The sequence below is a fragment of the Carcharhinus amblyrhynchos genome, chromosome 12, assembly GCF_965287045.1.
Source record: "Carcharhinus amblyrhynchos chromosome 12, sCarAmb.v2.hapA, whole genome shotgun sequence".
In the NCBI taxonomy this organism is placed as follows: domain Eukaryota; kingdom Metazoa; phylum Chordata; class Chondrichthyes; order Carcharhiniformes; family Carcharhinidae; genus Carcharhinus; species Carcharhinus amblyrhynchos.
The window spans coordinates 35,517,340-35,541,043 of NC_137335.1; the positions used below are offsets into that span (position 1 = coordinate 35,517,340).

At 40.1% G+C, this 23,704-nt stretch overlaps 1 protein-coding gene across 1 annotated transcript in view; it reads left to right on the forward strand.

The window, feature by feature from the left end:
* LOC145350906 (protein transport protein Sec23A) overlaps positions 1 to 23,704 on the forward strand; it is a 38,787-nt gene extending 15,083 nt beyond the window's left edge. The window contains exons 10-19 of the mRNA XM_080200350.1: positions 2,115 to 2,195; positions 2,878 to 2,967; positions 4,637 to 4,743; positions 9,508 to 9,661; positions 9,784 to 9,861; positions 11,510 to 11,671; positions 15,186 to 15,272; positions 19,413 to 19,568; positions 20,134 to 20,199; positions 23,192 to 23,704. Of these exons, the coding sequence (XP_080056476.1) occupies positions 2,115 to 2,195; positions 2,878 to 2,967; positions 4,637 to 4,743; positions 9,508 to 9,661; positions 9,784 to 9,861; positions 11,510 to 11,671; positions 15,186 to 15,272; positions 19,413 to 19,568; positions 20,134 to 20,199; positions 23,192 to 23,281 (1,071 nt within the window). The 3' untranslated portion in view covers positions 23,282 to 23,704. The remainder of the gene's footprint in view (positions 1 to 2,114; positions 2,196 to 2,877; positions 2,968 to 4,636; positions 4,744 to 9,507; positions 9,662 to 9,783; positions 9,862 to 11,509; positions 11,672 to 15,185; positions 15,273 to 19,412; positions 19,569 to 20,133; positions 20,200 to 23,191) is intronic.

The following is a 23,704-nucleotide window of genomic DNA, read 5'->3' on the forward strand; positions in this document are numbered from 1 at the left end:
TTCTTAACATACCTATAGAACGCCTTAGGATTCTCCTTGATCCTATCAGCCAAAGTCTTCTCATGTCCTCTTTTAGCCCTTCTTAACTCACACTTCAACTCCCTCCTAGCCAATCTAAAGCTTTCTAGTGCACTACCTGAGCCCTCAAGTCTCATCTGAACATAAGCCTCCTTTTTCCTTTTAACCAACAAATCAACTTTTTTAATGCACCACGGTTCCCTAGCTCTACCAATTCCTCCTTGCCTGACAGGGACATACCTATCAAGGACTCGCAGTAGCTGCTCCTTGGAAAAAAAACTCACATTTCGGACGTTCCCAGTCCCTGTAGTCTCCTAGTCCAACCTATGCTTCGTAATTCTCTCCTAATAGCCTCATAATTACCCTTCCCCCAGCTAAAACTACTGACCCGAGGTTCATGCCTATCCCTTTCCATCACTAAGGTGAACGTAACCGAATTGTGGTCACTATCACCAAAATGCACACCAACTTCCAAGTCTAGCACTTGGTCTGGCTCATTTCCCAGCACCAAATCCAATATAGCCTCACCTCTAGTTGGCCTATCTGCATACTGAGTCAAAAAACCTTCCTGCACGCTTTGTACAAAAACTGACCTCTCTAACGAGCTAGAGCTATAGCAATTCCAATTAATATTAGTAAAGTTAAAGTCCCCCATAACAATTACCCTATTACTTTCACTCCTAACCAGGATCGTCTCCGCAATCCTTTCCTCAACCTCTCTAGAACTTTTAGGAGGTCTATAAAAGACTCCCAACAGGGTGACCTCTCCTCTCCTATTTCTAATCTCCGCCCATACTACCTCAACAGACAAGTCCTCATCAAACTTCCTCTCTGACACTGTGATACAGTCCTTGACTAACAATGCTACCCCTCTCCCCCTTCTACCTCCTCCTCTACTCCGACTAAAGCATTTGAACCCCGGAACCTGCAACAACCATTCCTGACCCTGCTTTATCCATGTCTCTGAAATGGCCACAACATCAAAGTCCCAGGTACTGGTCCACGCTGCAAGTTCATCCACTTTATTGCGAATACTCCTCGCATTAAAGTATACGCATTTCAAACCCTGCTCCGCCCCACCCCCACGATGCCGTGCATTGCAGTCCCCATCTATGCCCCCCTCACTTTCACCCCCTCTACTCAGGATCCCACCCCCCCTCCGAATCAGTTTAAACCTCCCTGCATAGCCTTTGCAAATTTACCCCCAGGATATTGGTCCCCCTCTGATTCAGGTGTAGGCCATCACTCTTATAGAGGTCCCACCTTCCCCAGAATGAGCCCCAATTGCTCAAGTACCTGAACCCCTCCCTCCTGCACCATCCCCTCAGCCACGAGTTCAAACTTTCCCTCTCTCTATTCCGCTCTAAACTATCCCGTGGCACAGGCAAGAGTCCGGAGATAACCACTCTTTCTGACTTGGCCTTTAGTTTCCACCCCAACTCCATAAATTTCTGCTTAATATCCCCTTCCCTTAACCTCCCTATGTCATGCGTCCCCACATGAACTATAACTTGGGGTTGATCTCCCTCTCCCCTAAGAGTCCTGAATACCCTTTTCGATACATCCCGGACCCCAGCCCCTGGGAGGCAACACACCAGCCCGAGTCCCTACCATTACTTCTGACTCTCCTATCCGTCCCCCTAACTGTGGAGTCCCCAATCACTAGGCCCAATCTTTTACATCCCCTAACCACCTGAGCTTTCACAATAGGCTCACCCCCAGAGACCTGCTCCCTTTGGCTATCTCCAGTTGATTCCTCTTCAACTGTAGCCTCCAGGACCGAAAACCTATTTTGGAGGGGAACAGCCCCAGGGGATTGTCCCCCCAATTGCTTCTTTCCCCTCTTCCTGGCATTTACCCAAGACTCATTTCTAGGAGTGACTATCTCCTTATAACTCCTATCGATGTCCGCCTCCGCGTCCTGAATTATGCGGAGTTCCTCTAGTTCCACCTCCAGCTCCTTTACACGCTCCTCCAGAAGCTGCTTATATTCCCAATCTTTACTTTTATGTTCCTGAAAGAATCAACATACATATCTGTGAGAGGGGAATGTAGGTTCACTACACTGACTCTATAAAATAATTTATTTCCTTTAGACAACTAGAGAACTGAAGATTGCTGGTGCCATTGGGACCTGTGTGTCTCTGAATTCCAAAGGCGCTTCTGTGTCTGAAAATGTAAGTTTGAGTTTATCCTGTATAAATGCATGGAATAGGTAACTATCTAGCATCATTAATTAAAATGGAGCTAAAATTTTGTTTACAAATGATCAGCTTTTCATTGAGTAGGGAAAAAAGTGCATAAGCATTGAAACCTTTAATATATCTGATTTTAAAAACCCAGAGCTTTGGACATTAGATGATCAGTGATAAAGCTTTATATTTGGAAAACACTTTTCAATCTTCCTAATGGATCCAAGTACCAAAAGGAAAATAACAATGTTTAGATTTTATATATAGAATGTGAACACAGGTTAAAATAATAAACAATTTGAGTACTTTTTTTCTAAATTTTCTAATGTTGCTGTACTTAATTACTTGAAGACTATTTGAAGTAATCTGATTTTTGCAGCAGGTTTGATGACTGCCCGGGATTTCTTTTTATTGATATAAAATCAAATTATTACAGATGCTGGAATCTGAAACAAAAACAGAAAATGCTAGAAAATCTCAGCAGGTCTGACAGCATCCATGGAGAGAGAATCTTCCAGACTCAATGTTAACTGTGTTCTTTCCATTTGCTGTCAGATCTGCTGAGGTTTTTCCAGCATTTACTGTTTTTGTTTCAGTTTACTGAGTTGGACATGAGCCATTCAAACAAACGTACCTTAATGAGTTTCATGGTCTTTTGTTACTATAGGAGCTGGGTATAGGTGGCACTTGCCAGTGGAAAATTTGCAGTTTGGATCCTTGCACTACACTGGGGATCTACTTTGAAGTAGTAAATCAGGTGAGTCTCTGTGTGCTTCCTTTCTTGTATGCAGAATTCTATGGAAATTCCTTCCATTTACAGGCCTTACTGAATTTTCAGATGAAAGTCTACTACTAAACTGAAAGAACTGAAAATCCAGGCAGAAGTCTGATGTGACAAGCAATTGACAAAAGAACACAACTTCCCTCATTACAGAAGTGAAGTCAAAGACATTAGTAAAATGCCTCTTGCATCTGTTCCTAATATACTTAGGATATTATGGGGAATAGATAAAGGTAGCTAGACAGAAACTTTTTCCTCTGGAAAGTCTAGAACTAGAGAATATAGTTTAAAAAAAATTAGAGCCTGGCCTTTCAGGAGTTAAATTAAGAAAACAAAGGGTGGCGGAATTTGTAATTCTTCTACAAATGGCAAATTGATGTTAAATCAATTGTTAATTTTAAAACTGAGGTTGATATTTTTGTTAACTAAAGGTGTTAAAGGATGTGGGGCAAATCTTTGCTGTAGATGAGCCTTGATATCATTGCATGACAAGTAGCTCGAGGCATAAATGATGCACTACAGTTCCTATGTTTCTATTTGTACAATTTTGATTCAGAAAACCAATGCCAACTGCAATTTCAGTGGAGAATAGGCTAGACTGAGTGTGGGGAGCAGAGAAATTGAGTCGTCTGAAGTCATGCTGACAGTTTTCAGTCAAAAGATTTAGAGGGATAGTAGGTCAATGGGAGGAGACCTGGTGGAAAAGGAATTCAAATGTCTGTTGTGCAAGGGGAAGACTTCTGGCCAGAAAGATGGGTGGAAAGATTTTGGAAGAAAACTTCAGTTTTGTGTTGAGATAATTGAGGTGGGGGGTGTAAGGAAATGAAGCAGTACCCTTTACTGAGGACTGATTGCTCTCTATATTTACTGCTCAAATCAGGTGACCACTTTGTGGAACAACTGCATTCTATCTGCAAGGGTGACTGAAACTTCTGGTTGCTGATCTTTTTAATTATCCACTTCAGTCCCAATCTAGCTGAGTCATTACTTTGCTGCCCAAAACTTCACAATTCCCTTTGCGTAGCTTTTGGCGAAAAGGAAATTTAACAAACCTTCAGACTTTTTATATTTGTGCCTTTCCTGAATCTATCACTGAGAAAGGATAAAAACTGCTTAGCATGCTAAGATAAATCAAGAATATATGATAAATAACAATGTGTGTCACATACGCTGGTATCAGTCATTTATGGCACAGAAGGAGGCCACTTAGCCCAGCTCCACGAAGCAATCCAGTTTCAATGCCCTACCCAGTTCACTATTTGTCGATAGCACCAGTGTAGGCAGTGAATGCCAAAAGACTGTTGGAGATAGAATGAAGATTTTGGGACACAAAGGAATAAAGTCACTGATACTGAAACTAGTCCAGTTTTCCCTGAGCCTCAGTTTACAGTTTTTTCTTAAAATTGAATTTAGTTGTGGTGCATGTTAGAATGCTAGTGGTTTCATGCTTTAAAAAGAGATGAATCAAGAATAGATGCACATTATTCAAATGTAATTTATGTAATGGCTCCATTGATTGCATGCAGTTTTTTGCTAAATAAGCCCAGCAAAATAATTGAGTTTTGTATCAATTCTGAAACATTTAAATGCAGTATTTAAAAGTACTCTTTGATAAACTTTCTGTTCTGTTCATATTATTTTGCAGCATAATGCGCCAATTCCTCAGGGTGGACGTGGTGCTATTCAGTTTGTTACCCATTATCAACACTCCAGTGGTCAGAGACGCATCCGAGTTACTACAGTGGCCAGAAAGTAAGTTCGCTGTGGGCTCGCTAATACACAAGTGCATCTTTGATCTCTTTCAAAAAAATGTTTTTTGGATCATGTTTTAGAATTCATTTTACTTCTCCATAGTAATTCTTTAACTCAAGTTGCACTCAGATTTGTTAATTTTTAAGGTGTCTGACATTCCAGTAACCTAGAAAAAGCTCTTGCACTGTAACCTCTCCAAGTTGGAATGCTTAAGACTAGGCATTTCTGCATTTTGAAATAATGTTATAGTCCCTAGTCGTAAGTATGTAAAGAGGATATAAATATGTACTTCAGCTGTAACATTAAATTTATAAAGTAGTAAAAAAAAGTTTTATTTATCCAGATATTTTCCATGTTTCCTAAGTACTGCACCCTTTAACATTAGGAAACACATTTTTTAGTGAGTGCTGAGCAGGCCCTGGATAATTAGAACCATAGAATCCCTACTGTGCAGAAAGAGGCCATTTGGCCCATCGTCTGCACTTCTATCTGAAAGAGCATTATACGTAGGCCCTCCCCTCCACCCTATGCTATTCCAGTAAACCCACATTTACCATGACTAATCGCTTTACCCTTTTAGAGTCCAAAGATGTGTAGGTTAATTTAGCGTGACCAGTACACTCAACATACATATCTTTGCACTGTAGAAGGAAACTAGGGCACCTGGAAGAAACCCATTATTGCATGAGGAGAATATGTAAACTCCACGCAGACAGCTGGAATTGAACCCAAGTCCCTGGTGCTGTGAGGCAGCAGTGCTGCCCATCTCGGCATAGGCAGATTGACTGAGTCCAGAAAAAACTGGGAAGCTATGTAATTGAGCCAGCGCGATGTGAGTGGCTTCAAACTTTGCTGTGTCATTGTTCCTGTGTCTTGCTTGTTCTACAGCCTCCTTGCCTTGAGTTACCAACCCTGAATTGTGTTTGTGGGGGCGATGAGCTGATTACTGTACATGTGAGGGTGGGTGAGGTAGCAAGGCTGATTATTGTGTTTGAAATATATTTCTGCTAATCCTCAACCTCCTTGAAACATAGTGCACCTTCCTCTGCTCCATCTGCTTGGATAGGCACTTAATCTTGACCTTTAGGGAAATTTCTAGGGGATACTATTTACAACCATTTGGGCCATAGCGTTAACTTTGTTGCAGTATGACAAGCAGCCAGTCCTGGAATTTATGCATGTTCAAAATATTTTGGGCATCTGGTATTTTCAGATTGAAGGGTTACAGTGTATCTGCTTGACATTTTAAAGTTTCCTCTGTGTGGGTTTTTGTGGTGAAAGTCTGTTCTATCAATCAATCTTTCTAAATTGTATCACTAAATCTTAAAATCATCTCTTCTGCTTTTATTTGGATAACTTGTAACACATTCTGACCAAAATTGCCTTTTTTATTTGTTTTTATTCCAATTCAATCCAATCAAGTCCAATTCAGAGTCCCAACAAGTTGAGACATTCCTGATCCAAACTGACAAGACAGGGCTCTCACCTCCTGTCTTGGGCTTAATCTAATGATCCAAGCTGATTGGAGTAGGCATAGCTCCTCCTCCCAAGGCTTGATCTCATTTGCATCTTAGCCAAAAGGCTGAGGTGCCACTTTTAAAAAAAAGCTTAAAATGAAGCTAAAATGTAACCTAATGACTTCAACCAAGCACAGCATATCAATACTACACTTGATCTTATGTCTTCTAAACATGATCAGTTTCAACTTGTAATTAAATTTCCTGAGATCTGGTTTAATATTTTGGTTTCCTAACTTTTACACAGATCTGATAATCTGTCCCTGTTGTTGGCATGCTTGCTGTTTCTAGTTTAATGCAAATAATTCTGCGCTTAAAAATATGTGCCTATCCCTGTATACTTTATTATGTTGCCTTCCTCATAGTTGTTACCCAGATAATCACAAATCAATATGTTACTTATCATTAAAAATTGCAGGGAAAATTCAGAAGATGGCAGGACTGCTGCAAGTGAGAGGTGATGCAGTTATAATGAGAGTTGTCTTTACTGCTGGGGAGCTCACCAGTGGGCCATGAAGGCAGACCCTTTTCAAAACCACAGCATTTTAGATTGGGGCGGGGAAAGCCCTCAAATACACATGCACACTTCAATATACAAACAAAATACAGCAAGGTCAGTTGTGGCTTTGAGTCAGTTGGTAGCACCTAAAGGGCCCGATTTTTTTTTTTACCAATGCAAACAGGCGTGAACACTTGGTAAAGTCAGGTGTGAGGCGATTAGCGCGATCCTCGCCTGCGTCCGTGCAGATGCCCACTTTACCAAGGTCCAAAAATAGCTGAGATCAGAACCATGCCCGAAACAGGGCGTGGTTCGGATCGTGGATATTTTCATGCATTTAAATTGAATTAATGAGCTGTCCGCCCAACTTTACCAGCACATTCCCTCTTACCATCACGTTCTCGCGTCCAGATTCAGTGTGAAACGGGCATGCTCGGCAAAGGTTTGTTTCCAGCACTTCAGCTTCAAAAGAGAAGTTCAGAACTTCCGATGGCTCTCTAACTCAGGTCGGTGGGGAGGGAGGCGGGTCAGATCATTCTCTGGTTGGTGGGGGGGGGGGTGGAAAAGGAGGCCCGATCATTCATTCTCTGGTTGGAGGAGGGAGGCCCGATCACCCTTTGGGAGGGAAGGAAAAACGGGACCACTGCCACTCCGCGGGCAATCGATGGGGAGGAAGGAGGAGGTGCAGAAGGTCGTGATCAGTCTGGGTAGCAGATGGGGTAGGTGGATAAGGGGGACAGTTATGTTGGAGCAATGTCTGTGGGGGACTACCGCTCCCTCCTTTTGCTCCTGGGCTGCTTTATCTGCTTTTTTTGGCCTGGGAGCAATGTTACAGGGGTGTGTTTTTCAGTTTTGTTTTTTTCACTGCACACGCGCAGTTCAAAGCTCCGATTGGAACTGCAGCATTTTGGGTGCGATAAGCCCCACCCACAGCGTGATTCAGACCCATGTTTTTTCAGGCTGAGTGCATATGGTGGCACCCAAGAGCAGTTTTCCAAATTGGATCTGATTGTGCCCAGATTCAGCACTTAGGGCTTGATTTTACCATTTTGAACCAGTACCTTTTGACTTAGTGTCAATCTCAAAGAAAATTACTGCACAAGAACAGGCCCTTTGGCCCTCCAAGCCTGCACCAACCATGCTGCCCAACTGAACTAAAACCCCCTACACTTCCAGGGACCATACCCCTCTATTCCCATCCTATTCATATATTTGCCAAGAAGCCCCTTGAAAGTCACTACCGTATGCAGTTCCACTACCTCCCTCGGCAACAAGTTCCAGCACTAACCATTCTCTGTATTAAAAAAAAAATCTGCCTCATATGTCTCCTTTTTAAACCTTACCCTTTTCACCTTAAATTTATGCCCCTTAGCAATTGACTCTTCCACCCAGGCGAAAAAGCTTCTGACTATCTACCCTGTCCACACCTCTCATAATCTTATAAACTTCTGTCAAGTCACCCCCTCAACCTCTGTCATTCCAGTGAGAATATATCAAGTTTCTCCAACCTCTCCTTGTAGCTAATGCCCTCCATACCAGGTAACGTCCTGGTAAATCTTTTCTGTACCATCTCCATCTCCAAAGCCTCCACATCCTTCTGGTAGTGTGGCGACCAGAATTGAACACTATATTCCAAGCGTGGCCTAACTAAGGTTCTATAAAACTGCAACATGACTTGCCAATTTTTAAACTCAACGCCCTGGCCGATGAAGGAAAGCATTCTGTATGCCACCTTGACAATCTTCTCCACCTGCATTGCTGCTTTCAATGATCTTCACTTAAGGATTTGAGCCCAAAAATCAAGGCTGATTGTCAATTCAGCACTGGACTGAGTGCTGTGCTGTCAGAGGGGCCATCTTTCAAATGAGAAATTAAACCAAGGCCCTATCTGTCTGCTTTGTTAGATGTAAAAGATCCAATGGCAATATTTCAAAGTTATTCCCCAATACCATGGCCAATAATTATCCTTCACTCAACATCACAAAAGCAGATTATCTAGTTGTCATCACATTGTTATTTGTGGGAACTTGTTCGTGCAAAATTGGCTGCTGTGTTTCCTACATTACAAACAGTGGCTATATATTAAACAAAAAGTACTTTATTGTTTGGAAAGCACTTTGAGACATCCGGTGGTCATAAGAAGTGCTATTTAGATACAAGACTTTTTTGTGAAATCCCTTGTAAAGTCCTGAAGTAGAGAAAATGAAATGTTTAAATGGCAGAAATAGTCTTAACAAAATCAGAAATAAGGATTTAAGAAGCTGGGCATTAGGCAGGGAGAGCAGCGTTGGATTCCAGAGGTGAAAAAAAAAGGTGCATTTGTACATGACTGTCATTTGAAAGGAGAGTGGAAAAAGAATGGTCAGATATAAACTACTTGACCCTTTGTCCACTTTAAAAGTGTTGGATTCATAGTGATTATTGTGAACCACAGTGTTCAATTAAAATAATGATCAAGATTTTATCAGCACTTGGGGGCTGATATAATTACATGGAGCCGCTGTGTTGGCAACATCCAGAACCTGCCTGCCGCTGCTAGTTGGAAGCAAGCCCACAGGTGATCAATTTGGAGACTGTCCATGCTAAAATTGCCAAGCAGTTCCTGCATGCCACCTGTGCACCCTTGGAATCCACTTTTTTTACTCTGACCCTGGGTTTTGATGCCCCTTGTAAAAATTCAGCCCAGTGATCAGAAAAAAGGTGATCAGTGAAATTGAACCTGCTGTTAACATGTGCTTTGATTTTTAGCTGGGCAGATGCACAGAGTCAACTGCAGCAGATAGAAGCTGCATTTGATCAGGAAGCATCAGCTGTGCTGATGGCAAGACTCGGAGTTTTCAGGGCTGAATCTGAGGAAGGCCCCGATGTACTTCGTTGGTTGGACAGGCAATTAATCCGCCTGGTAAGAACATCAAGTACCTGCGTTGAATCTACGTTTTTTATTTTGAGACTAATTGAGGTTAGTTTTAAATTGAAACTATACTATTAAACCTGTCAATTATTTTCTACCCCTCTTTCCATCAGTGTCAGAAGTTTGGCCAGTTCCACAAAGATGATCCTAATTCCTTCAGACTTTCAGAAACATTTTCCCTTTATCCACAGGTAAATATAATAAAATATATAAAATGATAATCCTAAAATGCAAAGATAAGTGATTGATGGAAGAATTTGAGAAAATGGCCTTAAACAAGGAGATATTTGTGGAACACATTACAATTCCTTCACAAAGCCAATTTTTAAAGATTCAGTTGCAGCCATCCTTAAATAGGTGAGGAATGCCTATGAAGGGTACAGTGAATTTCTTCTGACAGTGTTCTTTAAAAATGAAAACTTCCTGTTTTGCATTCTGTGGGCAAATCTGGGACTCGAAGGTCAGATTGAAAAGAGAATCGTTATAAGTATTCAAAATCATGAGGGAACTGGACAGAGTAGATAGCAAGAAACAGTTCCCATTGGGGAAGGTTGAGAACCAGAGGGCACAGATTTTAAGCTAATTGACCAAAGAAGCAAGGGTGAGTTGAGGAAATTTCTTTTTGTGCAGTGGGTGGTTAGGATCTGGAGTGCACTGTCTGAATGAATCTACCTCCAAATCACAACCATGGCATTCAAATTGGATCATTATCTGAAAAGGAGAGAAATTGTAGGGCTTGGGAGAAAAGGCAGGGAAGTGGCTTTTGCAGAGATGCAGCACAAATTCAATGTTTTCCTGTACTATTAACCATCCTATAATTCTATGATGCAGTACTAAGCACTGAAGATTAGAGCTGTCCCCAGACTCATTTCCTGAGCTGTACTGAGTTGGCTGATCTCAATATAACAATTGCAAGGTCTGTATTTTAACTATCAGTCCAAAGATGTGTAGCTTAGGTGGATTGTCCCTTGATATCTGAGGATGTGCACGTTGGGTAGATTGGCCATGGTAAATGCTCAGGTGGCAGGGATAGTAAGATGTTCTCTTGGAGAGTCGATATAGACTCTGTGGGCCGATTGGCCTCCTTCTGCCTGATCTGGATTCTATGATTCTGTCGTGGCTGCAGTAGAATTCTATAGTTACCCTAAGGAAGGGGATAAATCGGTCCGAGGTTTGATTTTTATTCAACTAATCCTGCAGAGCTTGTGAGCTTGAACATTTGAACGGTAATGTGGTTGTCACATGATTTCACCCTCTTTCAATTTGGCTGAATGGTCTATAAAAATAATCACCTGTAACTGAAGGGAAAGGGACTGAAGTACATAATATGGTTCCCTCCCTCCCCGGTCTACTCTGCCTCTATAGTAGAGTCAATTCTGGCATTAACAGTTCAGCCGTGATCTACAGAATTGATTAAAAGCTTAAAGTGCCAGTGTAAGGTGCTTATCAGTTCCTTGACTTCCTCCTATAATTCAGAAAGACTCGATGACAAATAGATCTCAAGAAAAGCTTTCTCAACGAAAGAGTTTATTTTAAATGAAGAAAATAAGCTTCATCCAGGAAGACACTTGATATAAGAAGCAGATGGTAACAAGGGAGATTTCTAGTTATTTCAGTTCAGAAGCTGCTTTGAGGATACCTATCATGTCATGGCTGCTCAATAGAAGGATCTGCTCAGCCAAACAGCTAGGCGAAGACCTTTCCTCCTCTTGGAACTAGTTCTGTCAATCAGATGCTTAGCCTAGACAACTTTCTTGTGAGCTATTTTATAGGAGCACAAATGTATTCTGACTTATCCTGTGATGTTTTGACTAACTTTATTTTTTGTTGTCCCTTTAGTTTATGTTCCACCTGAGAAGATCTCCATTTCTTCAAGTTTTCAATAATAGCCCGGATGAATCGTCATACTATCGCCATCATTTCATGCGACAAGATCTAACACAGTCTCTCATTATGATTCAGCCTATTCTCTATTCTTACTCTTTCTATGGACCACCTGAGGTGAGATTTAGCACATAAACAATGCATAAAAAGTTAATTATCAAGTTTATTCCATAGTAAAAGTCCAAAGATATGTGGGTTAGGTGGATTGGCCATGCTAAATTGCCCCTTAGTGTCAGGGGGACTAGTTAGGGTAAATACATGGGGTTAGGGGGATAGGGCCTGGGTGGGATTGAGGTTGGTGCAGATTCGGCCTCGTAGGATTCTATGAAAGATTCTACATAACTGAATTGCATCTGTGGAAACAGTTAAGGTTATTGATCCTACTTGTTACCATCTGCTCATGATAAAACTGCATGTGTATTGATTGGTTCCAACTTAGCTGTGAAACCTGTCCCTGTAGTAGAATAACCTGTCGTCATTAATTTTTAGGTGAATACGTGGCATTGTCACTTAGCCAGCATATCTGAGAGGACTAGAAAACTGTAGTCAGGGAAGAAAACCCTTGAAAAAGGAAATTCGAAATGCATGCAAATTGTTACTTGGTGCATATTGCATATAGTATTCTAGTGAAATGTTGCAAATCGCTTTTTTTTCCCCCATCAGTTTATATTTGTGCCCTGTTTTATTCATTCACAGGATGTGGGCATTGCTGGCCAGGCCAGCATTTATTGCCTATTGAAAAGGTAGTGATGAGCTGCTGCCTTGAAACCCTGGATGTCATGTGGTATAGGTACATCAATAGTGCTTTTTGGAAGTGAATTCCAGAATTTTGATCTTGCGACAGTGAAGGAACAGCAATTATATAAGTTAGGCTGGTGTGCGGCAGACAGTAATATTCCTATGCAATTGCTGCCCTTGTCCTTCTAGGTGGTAGAGGTCACTGGTTTAGAACCATAGAATCTCTACAGTGTAAAAGGAGACTACTCAGCCCATTGAGATTGCATCGACTGTCCGAAAGAGTATCTTACCCAGCCTCATCCCCATGATCCTCGTCATTTACCGTGACCAATCCACTAGCCTGCATATTTGTGGCTGTGGGAGGAAACCGGAGCTCCCAGAGGAAACCCATACAGCCACAGGAATGTGCAAACCCCAAACAGACGGTCAGCTCAGACCGGAATCAAACCCAGGTTCCTGGTCCTGTGATGCAGTAGGGATAACCACTGTGCTACCGGTGCTGTTGAAGAAGCCTTTGTTGCAGTGCAGCTTGTAGGTGGTACACACTGCTTTTGTGGATGGGGTGCTGATCAAGTTGGCTGCTTTGGTGGTGGGTGCTGTTGAGTTTCTTGAATGCGCTCATCCAGGCAAGTGGAAAATATTCTGTTACATTTCTGCTCGTGCCTTGTAGATAGGAAGATAAAAATAAGAGCAGGAGTAGGTAATTCGGTCCCTCAAGCCTCGTCCACCATTCAGTTAGATTAGCCATAGTCTTCTACCTCTAATTTTCCAATACTATCCCCATACCTGTTGATATCTTTAATGTCTAGAAATCTATCAATTTCTGTCTTGAAAGACGTGCTGATTTGGTGTCGGAGTGTGGTGACTGAGGAAATTTCACAGTAACTTCACTGCAATGTTAATGTAAGCCTTACTTGTGACTAATAAACTTTATCTTGAACATACTGTATAATCCCCACAGCCTCCAGCACAGAAGATTCCAAATTGTCGCCGCCCTCTTGAGTGACAAAATTCTTCGTCCTTTTGGTTCCAAATGGTCTACTTCATACTCTTGAGACTTTGTCCCCTGGTTCTAGACTCCCAGCCAAAGGAAACATCCTTCCTGCGTCTACCCTGTCACTGCAACTTTCTCGAGCAATTGCGGATGGGCAATAAATGGTAGCCTAGCCAGCGATGCCCAAGTTCCATGAACAAATTTAAGAAAATAGGCTCAGTTAACAGTAGCACAGTGGTTAGCACTGCTGCTCAGTGCCAGGGACACAGGTTCAATTCTGGCCTCAAGTGACTGGTGTTTGCATGTTCTCTCCGTGTTTGTGTGGGTTAGGTTGATTGGCCATGCAGAATTGATCCTTAGTACAAGTGGGACTAGCAGACTAAATATGTGGCCTAGGTGGGATTGTTACCAGTGCAGACTCAATGGACTGAATGGCCTCTTTTCTGCACTGTAGGTTTTCTATGAACAATGGCGCCACTCTTGGCGGTAGGCATTTAAGCCTCCATCAAGAGTACATTTTGTGCCCTTGCTATCTGTGTTTCTTCCAATTAGTGTTCAACATTAAATACTGATTAATTACTTGAGGGTGATGGTATGTAGTAATGATCAGATTGGTTTTTTTGCTCACCTTTTGACTTGATGTCATGAGCTGTCACGGGACCCTGACTCAATGCTGATGACTTCCAGGGCAACTCCCTCCAATAGTAGCTTGCCAAGTATGGTGATGGTGTTTGGGACATGGTCGTATTCACTGAATTATGTACTATGTCAGGCTGTTGACCCTAATTGCTCCTAATTTTAGAACAAGCATCCAGATGCTCGTAAGGAGGACTTTTCAGAGTCAATACAGCTGCGTTTGCCGTTGTCATTTCTGATGTCTAGGTCCAGTTTCATTCCTTTTAGACTTCATAGCAGTTTGATACAGCTGAGTGGCTTGCTAGGCCACTACAAATCAACCACTGCTGTGGGTCTGAACACACATAGGCCAGATCAGGTAAGAAAGGTGGTTTTCCTTCTCTAAAGGACATAGATGGGCTTTTACAACAAATGATCATGATTTCATGGTCACCATGACTGAAATTGGCTTTTAATTCCAGATTTCTTAATTGAATTTGAATTCCTACTGGGCGTCCAATTTACTCATTCGGTGATATTACCTCTGCCTCCTGATCTCCCTTTGGTTTTCTCAGGTTTCACAGACTTCTGTGTTGTTACTCCTGTTGCCAAACGTGCCCCCATCTTTATATTCTCCAATACAGAGTGCTAATATACCCCTCCAATTTATTTCATGCTGTGAAAGCTACAATCTAACAGGATCACATATAAACTAAAAATAACATATAGTAGATGCTGATGACAAAATTAAAAAAGACATTGAGCAAGGCAGGCAGGTTAAGAAAACACAAGTCTCTTGATGTTTCAGAAGTGACTTCTTCAGAAATTATACATATATTTCAGAAAAATAACATTTAAAAAAAGAGGAACAAGTGGGAATAAAACACAACCACATACACATTAAATTACAAAATGACCTGTAATGTGGTGGAGGCTGTAAAATGATTACAAAGAATAAAGAGAGGAATAATGAACACTATGAAAGTTATGTACAAGACAATTGGGATGCAGGAAGAGCTAAAGAAGGATAGGTATGTCGAATGGGAAGTATGAAACATGGAAAAAGATGGATCAGGCTCCAGCATCCTAGACACACCATCCTGCTTGCAGTGTTCTGGGGGAAGAATTGCAGTGCCAACCCTAATGTTGACATCCATCATCTCCACTGGAGCATGCTTGAGAGCTCATGTATGTTCTGCGGAAATAGCATCCGTATTTGCGCAGCAGAGGTCTTGTTTATTAAGTAATGATGGTGATCATTCATTCATTTATTCTTGTCTTCAGCCAGTGCTTTTGGACAGTAGCAGCATTTTACCAGATCGAATACTCCTCATGGACACTTTCTTCCAGATTGTTATCTATCATGGAGAGGTTAGTATTCAATTAAATTATTTTAAAAAATGTAATTCTGTCTACTAGGTTTCTGGCATTTTCTTCTGCAAACTCCTTCAATTCCCCTGAAGTTGCATCATTTCAGACTAGCTTGATGAGCCAAGTTTCATTAATTTTTGGTGAGGGTCTTATTCCCAAACAGTAATCGGGGCTAATATTTCAAATCGACGTAAGAAAACTCCGTGTCTTTATTTTTAAACAGTGGTCTTTGACCAACACTCTGTTGGATATATAATTCAATTGAATTATATGGAATTGTTTTACAAATATATTGATAGAAATACAAAATTCTCAAATCATGAGCATCTTTCTATTTATCATTAGATGCAGAACATTAAACCTATTTATGGAATCATTGAAATTTACAGCATGGAATGTACCTACTGAATCCCTTGTCCTCGCCCGCAGACAAGGAGCCATCCAGCCTAATGCCACTTTGCAAATCTTGGTCTGTGACCTTGTCTATCCAAGTACTTTTGGAACAATACCCTTGGCACAACCAAATATTTATGAAACAGTCCGTGTTACTATGCAGCAAGACCTGGACAACTTTCAGGCTTAGGCTGGTGGGTTCAGTTAACAATCAAATAACAAGTGCCAGGCAAAGATCATCTCTAATAGGAAAAAATCTAACCATCTCCCCATGACATTCAGTGGTATTACCATCACTGAATCTTTGACTATTAATGTCCTGAACATTGCCATGAACCAGAAATGTAATTGCAGCATTAGCCCTTAACTGGGCAAATATGTTTTGTGGCTACTGGAGCAGGCTAGAGGTTGGGAATTCTGTGGTAACACATCGCTGCAGAACCATCGAAGTTGTGTCTGCTGGAGTTTAAAAGAGTAAGAGCTGACTTGATTGAAACATCTCAGGTCTTGAGGGGTCTTGACATGGTGGATTTGGAGATGATGCTCCCTCTTGTGGGAGAATCTAGAACAAGCGGTCACTGGTCACAAATAAGTAGCCATCCATTTGAAACGGAGGTGAAACAAAAGTTTTTAATTGAGGGAGTGAGTTTTCGGAACTCTCGTCCTGAAAAGATTGTGAAAAGAGTCTTTGTTTTAAAGGCAGAGGTGGATGGACTCAGTTAAGAAAGAGGGTGATAGGTTATCAGGAGTAGGTGGAGATTTGAGGTTGCTATTATGATCTTATTGAATGATGGAGCAGGCTTGAGACTGGGTAAATGGTCCAATCCTGCTCCTTGTTTATATGTAACCACTTCCATCAGAAGGAGATCTATTCCTCTTTGGTTGTGTATGATATTCTGAAATTTGGCTGCCCTTGCCCAGCAGTATCATTTGGAAATTCTCTTGGAACTAAGTCTTTGTCATTCTTCCTTTGTATAGTAGCATAGGAAAATCATCAAGCAACTCAGATTCAATTGTTTTCCATAGTAGTTTTCACAACACTATGGACTAAAGAAGTTGGTACTTTGGAGAAATGATTCTGAGAAATCATTTTGAGATGATAACAATTGGTCAGCAAGGCATTGCCATACTAGTTCATCTTCATTTTGAACCATGTAAGAAATTGAACTTGTTTTTGCTAAAACAATGGCTGGCACCCATTTCTCACTTGTGGCATAATTATATGCTAATACTTGACTTCATTAAATTAGTGTTGTTTTGCCCTCACTTCTAGTCTAGCAACTTGAGATTGTTGTTGAGGCTCTACTATTTCTGAAATTTCTGGAGGTAATAACAAATCAAATGTAGCTGTCAAGTTTTTCTGAGAGTAGTAATGCAGGTGAACCTTGGATAATTGCATGAGTAGTGTTTCTCTAAGATGCCAAAAATGAACCTTGCTCTTTTGAAGCTTTTAAAGAATGTTTCAAAATTTGTATGAATCTCTCAGCTAATCCATTGGCCAATGGATGAGGTGTGGATTTTATATGATGAATACCATTTGCTTTGAGATAATCCTCAAACTCTAGTGAAGTAAACTATGAACCGTTATCTCTAACAATCTGCTCTAGTTTACCAAATCTCGTCAGGTATTTCAATGGTTTGTTCAGATATTTTAGATCAATTATGACTAAGAATACCTAACCCTCAAATGGACCACCGAAATCTACATGTAGTTGTTGCCATGGCACTTCATACCATTCCCAGGCATGTAAAGTAGACAATGGTAGTGTACTTTTTATTTATGCACAGGATTGACAATGTCCCACTTTTTCTTCATTTTAGCATCCGGACCCAGCCAGTAAAAATAACTGCACGCTAGTTCCTTGATCAGGACTTTTCCAGGCTATCCTTCATAGGTTAGTGGGATTAGTGGGTAAATATGTAGGGGTATGGGGATAGGGTCTGGGTGGGATTATGGTTGGTGCAGACTCGATGGGCCCAATGGCGCCTCTCTGCACTGTAGGATTCTATAATTCTATGATCAACTGCATTTTCACTTTTCAAACAATGTTAGCTTTTCTCCAGTCCTCTGGCACCAGGATTGGAAAATTGTAGTCAAAACCTCAGCTGTTTCTTCTCTTGCCTCTATTAACATATTAGGATGCATTTTATTTGGGATTTATCAGCTTTCAAAAATAATAAACTCCTTTAATACTCCCTTGCTACAATAATTTAATGTAATGTTGCAAACTTCTCCTCCGAGATTGCAATGTTTTCATTGTGAAAAATAGATGCAAGGCATTCATTAAGATTGACAAAGATCCTTCTCCTCCAATCACGGGTTACCTTTATGATCCCAATAGGCTTTTCTTTAGTTATCCTCTTAATCGTTATGAATTTGTTTAAAAAAAACTTTGGGTTTTCCTTCAGTTTACTTGCCAATATTATTAAATGCCCTCTGATTGCTTTCCTAAGTTCCTTATTTAATTTCACCTCCACACTTTTAATACACCTCAATGGTATTATTGAATGACTTTAACTTTTTTCTCAATTAGGAAAGTCAACATTGTTTTCATAAACTACTTGATTAAATTTTGATTGGCTTAATCTGATCTACAGTGTCATAAATCTGATGTCAAGCACCAAGGTAAAGGATTAACAACCTGGCTCAGAACTGTGCCTCAACTGCATACTCCCAGCATCAAGTGGTTCAGTGGGTTCTGTAAATCAGTCAATCCACATCAATGGCCATTAAATAGTCCCCAGCATTTGATATAGATTTCTTAAATGTTCAGCTAACAATTTACATCTGTGTTCCTTGGAAAAGATTTGGAATGAATCTGCAGCGGAGAAAATGGGGAATGCAGGACTGTCTACAAGTTTGCAATAGATTTACACAAGTTGTATTTGGTCAAAGAGTGATATAACAAATGATGGAAAGGGAAAAATAGAATAAAACTGCTCATCACCTAATGAATTATATTTAAAGAAAAGGGTGTTTTGTGTATGTGAAAGGCATTGATCTTACTGAAAGTTTATGGTAATAGTTATACTGAAAAACATTTTGTACGATTTCAGCTGAACTCCTGTACTAAAGTGTTGCCTTTAATCCTTATTCTCTGTATAATAACGAATCAGTTTAATAATGAATGCAATCTCTCTGGAGTATTATTTTTATTAAAGTATCTTGGGTACTAACATGTTCAACATGATTTAGTGTTGAGGATAAGTATTGATAATTTGCTGAAGTTCTTTGGGATTTAAATAACACACAAAAACAATATAAATTGGCGCTTTTGCAAACTCCCCTGGATGGTACACAGGAAATCTTTCAAACTTGATTCATGTCCGTGTCTTATTCTTGCACTTACAAACTGGTTGGATAAGAGTAACTGTCTCTAATGACTGATCTATATTCAGCACAGAATTTTTTGAAGTGTGCAAAGTAATAAAGATTGATCAAAGGTAATGTTATTTTACATAGTTCTCTTAAAACGGGTGCAGATTGCATGTTTATTCATGTAGTAGAGTTGTAATGAAATACAGCTTAGACCCAGTAAAATGTTTTGGTAATGCATCTACCTGTAGTATCTCTAAAAATATGTAATTATTGAACAGTTATTAGTATTTGGTTGAGCTATTTTTAGTTTGCTCATAATGGAAAATTGTGAAAGTTTGGTATTTATTTGAAATAAATATTAGAAAATAATTAAGAGTACGCAAAAGAGAAATTTGCTGTGTATTATGTACTGTTTTTATTCTCTTTAGACTATAGCTCAGTGGCGGCAGGCTGGATATCAAGATATGCAGGAGTATGAGAATTTCAAACAGCTTCTGCAAGCTCCTCTGGATGATGCACAGGAAATTCTTCAGACTCGTTTTCCAATGCCTCGTTATGTTGACACAGAGCATGGTCGGAGTCAGGTACGTGAAATGTATTTAGTAATTATTCATTGAAAAGATACTTTTAAAGGAATGTGGAAACAAAACTTTGGGACTATAAAAACAGTTTGATTCTCTTCCAACTGACACCTACGCTCATTTAAAATGATCAAATCCATACATGTTGCTCTTTAGTGATTCCAAATGTAAGCTCTAACAGTAAAACTCCTTGTTTCCATTATGCTAATATTGTAGCTTGAGATTTTTTTTTACATCACCGTAGATTATTCATGTAATGATACTTTAGGTAGTTTAAAAAAATCTTTTATCAGTACCTCAAACAGATGTCTGTTGTATTTGCCATTTGGTCAAACCTTGTGATAAGACATGGTAAGTTGATTTGTGAGTTTGTTGGGGGCAACTAAGATTGTAGATGGTATTGTTTTCACTTTCCATCTATGTTTAAAAAAACAAGTCACCCTTGACTAACCACTGTTAGTGTTAAGGCAGTTAGAATGGAGGTGTCCCTGGCTCAATACAACGATTTCCAGATTGAAAAAATTTTAAAAAGCTTTTTGAAACTAACCAATATTGTTTTTCCTTTTAGGCTCGATTCCTTCTGTCAAAAGTGAACCCATCACAGACTTATAATAATTTGTATACATGGGGACAGGTTGGTATCTTCTCAGTATGTCAGCTTTTGATGGTAAATATCTGTCTAAAAAATGTTTTACACAGAGGTTCTGCTCCCCATCTTTGCACAGGCCCACATCACTCATGTCAGGATTATTGGGTAATTTTTTTTGCCACTTCTGGTACTGAACAATACAGGAAGGAAGAATGTAGGTTGTTATGTTGATATGATCAGTTGACCATACTCAGTATTAGAATGAATGTAAAGCAGCATTACCTAACCTTTTGTACTTATTGGTCCAGATTTTGCAATCAACAGCAAAGCAAGTATGCTCAACACAGACCATGAAAAAAAATTGCGCTAGGAGACTTAGCAGTCTCTGTGCCAAAAATGTTAATTCTCTTGACGTACAATTAACTGTAGCATAATTTAATAGTGATTCAGACAGTCAATGATACCTTCACGCTAGCTAATCACGTAAAGGAATTCCCAGAGACAACCAAAAGTGTCAGCCTAGGCTCAGTACATAGCATTCATGTCTCCAAGTAAGAAGGTTATGGATTCAAGTCCTACTCTTGAACTTGAACACAAGTCCAGGCTGAGACTCCAGTGTAGTATAAAGTGAGGGCTGCATTATTGGGGTTAATGTCATTTGGATGAAATGCTAAACCTGTGCCTTCTCAGATAAAATATCCTATGATACTATTTAGAACAAGAGTAGGGAAATGATTCATGCTGTCCTGGTCAAACTTTATTCCTCGATCAACATCACAAAAATAGATTATTTAATCATTATAAGATTTTTTTTCATGGGAGCTTGCTGTGCACAAATTGGCTGTATCCTTTCCTTCGTTGCTCAGTGATTATCTTTCATAATTGACTGTAAAGTGCTTTGAGGTATTCCTGTGGTCATGAAATTGCAATATAAATTCAAGATTGTTTTCAACTAGGAAATGAAAAGCACTAATAATCATACAACACACTATTTTTTTAAAGTGCCAAATAAAAAATGGGATATGTATATGGAGATGCAGTAAAATCAGAATCTCATGAACAAATGTCATTAAAAAATTGTGATTTATTTCTAGTAATCTTCATGAAGACATTTAACAACAAATTACAAAATTTATTTATTTATTTTCCAAACCATATCAATTATTCAGCACTAGTCATTACTCTGATCACTGTTAAAAGCCCAGTTACACATCACTGAATGAGGTTTAACTTTTCATGGGATTGTTAACAGTGATTTGTGAGCAGAAAAGGGCAAATTCTGCTGATTGTTGGCATTGAAGAAGATCCACTGTGTAGCCTATAGCAGCATAGTAAATGAAGGACTGCAACTTCAGGATTTCTGTATTTATTTCCACTTGCTCTAAATCCTGAAACTGGGGTCAGATTCAGAGGGCTAGTGATGGTGAACCCTGAGATGATCAAAAACCCCTTAAATTCTGGTGATGCAACTGGAATTTTTGACTCTTAACATTTCATATTCTGATTGTATTGTTTTAGATAAGTGTATTGATATTTCTAAGTAATAAGAGATGTAAGGATTAAGATTTTTTAACTGAATCAAATGTTAAGCACAGTCATAACTAGATAAAAATCAGCTCTGAAAATTGATTTGGTAATTTTATTTTGTAGGCAGAATCAATTTCTGCCAAAGAACAGCAAATAATGTAAAATGGTCATTTGCTGATGACACCAAGATTGGGGGAAAGGCAAATTGTGCGGAGGGTGTGGAGAGTCTGCAGAAGGATCTAGATAGGCTGGGCGAATGGGCCAGGAAATGGCAAATGGAATTTAATGTTGGCAAGTGTGAGGTGGTCCACTTTGGTAGGAAGAATGGTAGGAAGGACTATTACTTACGTGGCGAAAAACTGCAGCAGGCGACGGTGCAGAGGGACCTCGGGGTCCTTGTGCATGAGTCGCAAAAACCCAGCTTGCAGGTGCAGCAGGTGGTCAGGAAGGCGAATGGGATGCTGGCCTTCATAGCGAGGGGGATTGAATATAAAAGTAGGGAGGTCTTGCTGCAGCTGTATAGGGCATTGGTGAGGCCGCAGCTGGAGTACTGTGTGCAGTTTTGGGCGCCGCACCTGCGCAAGGATATTTTGGCCCTGGAGGGAGTGCAGAGGAGGTTTACTAGGCTGATACCGGAGTTGAGGGGATTGAGCTATGAGGAGAGGCTGAATAAACTAGGCTTGTACTCGTTAGAGTTTAGAAGAATGAGGGGAGATCTCATTGAGACGTATAAGATGATGAATGGGATGGATAGGATAGAGGTGGAGAGACTCTTCCCGCTCAAAAAAGACAGTAGGACTAGGGGGCACAGCCTCAAGATAAAGGGGAGGCGGTTTAGAACGGAGTTGAGGAGGAACTTCTTCACTCAAAGGGTGGTGAATCTCTGGAATTCTCTGCCCGTTGAAGTGGTGGAGGCTGCCTCGCTAAACATTTTTAAGAAGCAGGTTGATGGGTTCTTGATAAGAGAGGGGATTAAGGGTTATGGGGAGAGGGCAGGAAAGTGGAACTGAGCCACGACAGATCAGCCATGATCTTATTGAATGGCGGGGCAGGCTCGAGGGGCTGGATGGCCTACTCCTGCTCCTATTTCTTATGTTCTTATGTCTATTGTTTTGGCTCATAAAACTAATCTCATTTTAATAAGCCATGATTTGAGTGGCACATTGGTTAACACTGCTGCCTCATAGTGCCAGGGACCTGAGTTCAATTCTGGCCTTGGGTGAGTGTGTGAAATTTGCATTTTCTTCATGTCTGTGTGGGTTTCCTCCCACAATCCAAAGATGTGCAAGTTAGGTTGATCGGTCATGCTAAATTGCCTCTTTGTGGCCCAAGGTATGTAGATTAGGGGGATTAGCAGGTGTAGGGTTGCGGGGATAGGAACTGGGTAACATTCTGTAATGGCGAGTTGGCACAGACTTGATGGGCTGAATAACCTCCATCTGCACTGTAGGGATTTTATGATTACATTATTAGTCGCCTGCTTCTCATGTGGTGTTTTTATATTCTTTAGGAATCTGGAGCCCCTATCTTGACTGATGACGTCAGTCTTCAAGTTTTCATGGACCATCTAAAAAAGCTAGCTGTGTCCAGTGCATCATAAATCCACAAGAACATGAGAAAAATGCTGGAAAATTTTGAATGTTACATAGATTATTTTATTCTAGGTTATAACAGTTTAACCACATTTGTGTCTCATCATGCTTATTGTTTGGTTTGCTTGGTACTTGATTGTGTTTAATTATTTGATCTGACTCATTCCTAAAATCACTGCATTCTTAGAGAAACCCTGTTTTTTAGCAACATTATGTTCCTCTTTAATTTATCATTCCATCAGATGTCTTTTATACAAGTGCAAGAAACTAGTAATAAATAACAAATATATTGACTAATCTGTCTAAACTACTTTGAAAATAATCTACAGGAGAAATTGTTTTTCGTCTGCTTTGAAATTGTAATTTTAAAGTATCTGTTTGTTAAAAGTAGCTGGAAATTCATGCAGAAAGAATATTAAATTTGAAGAATA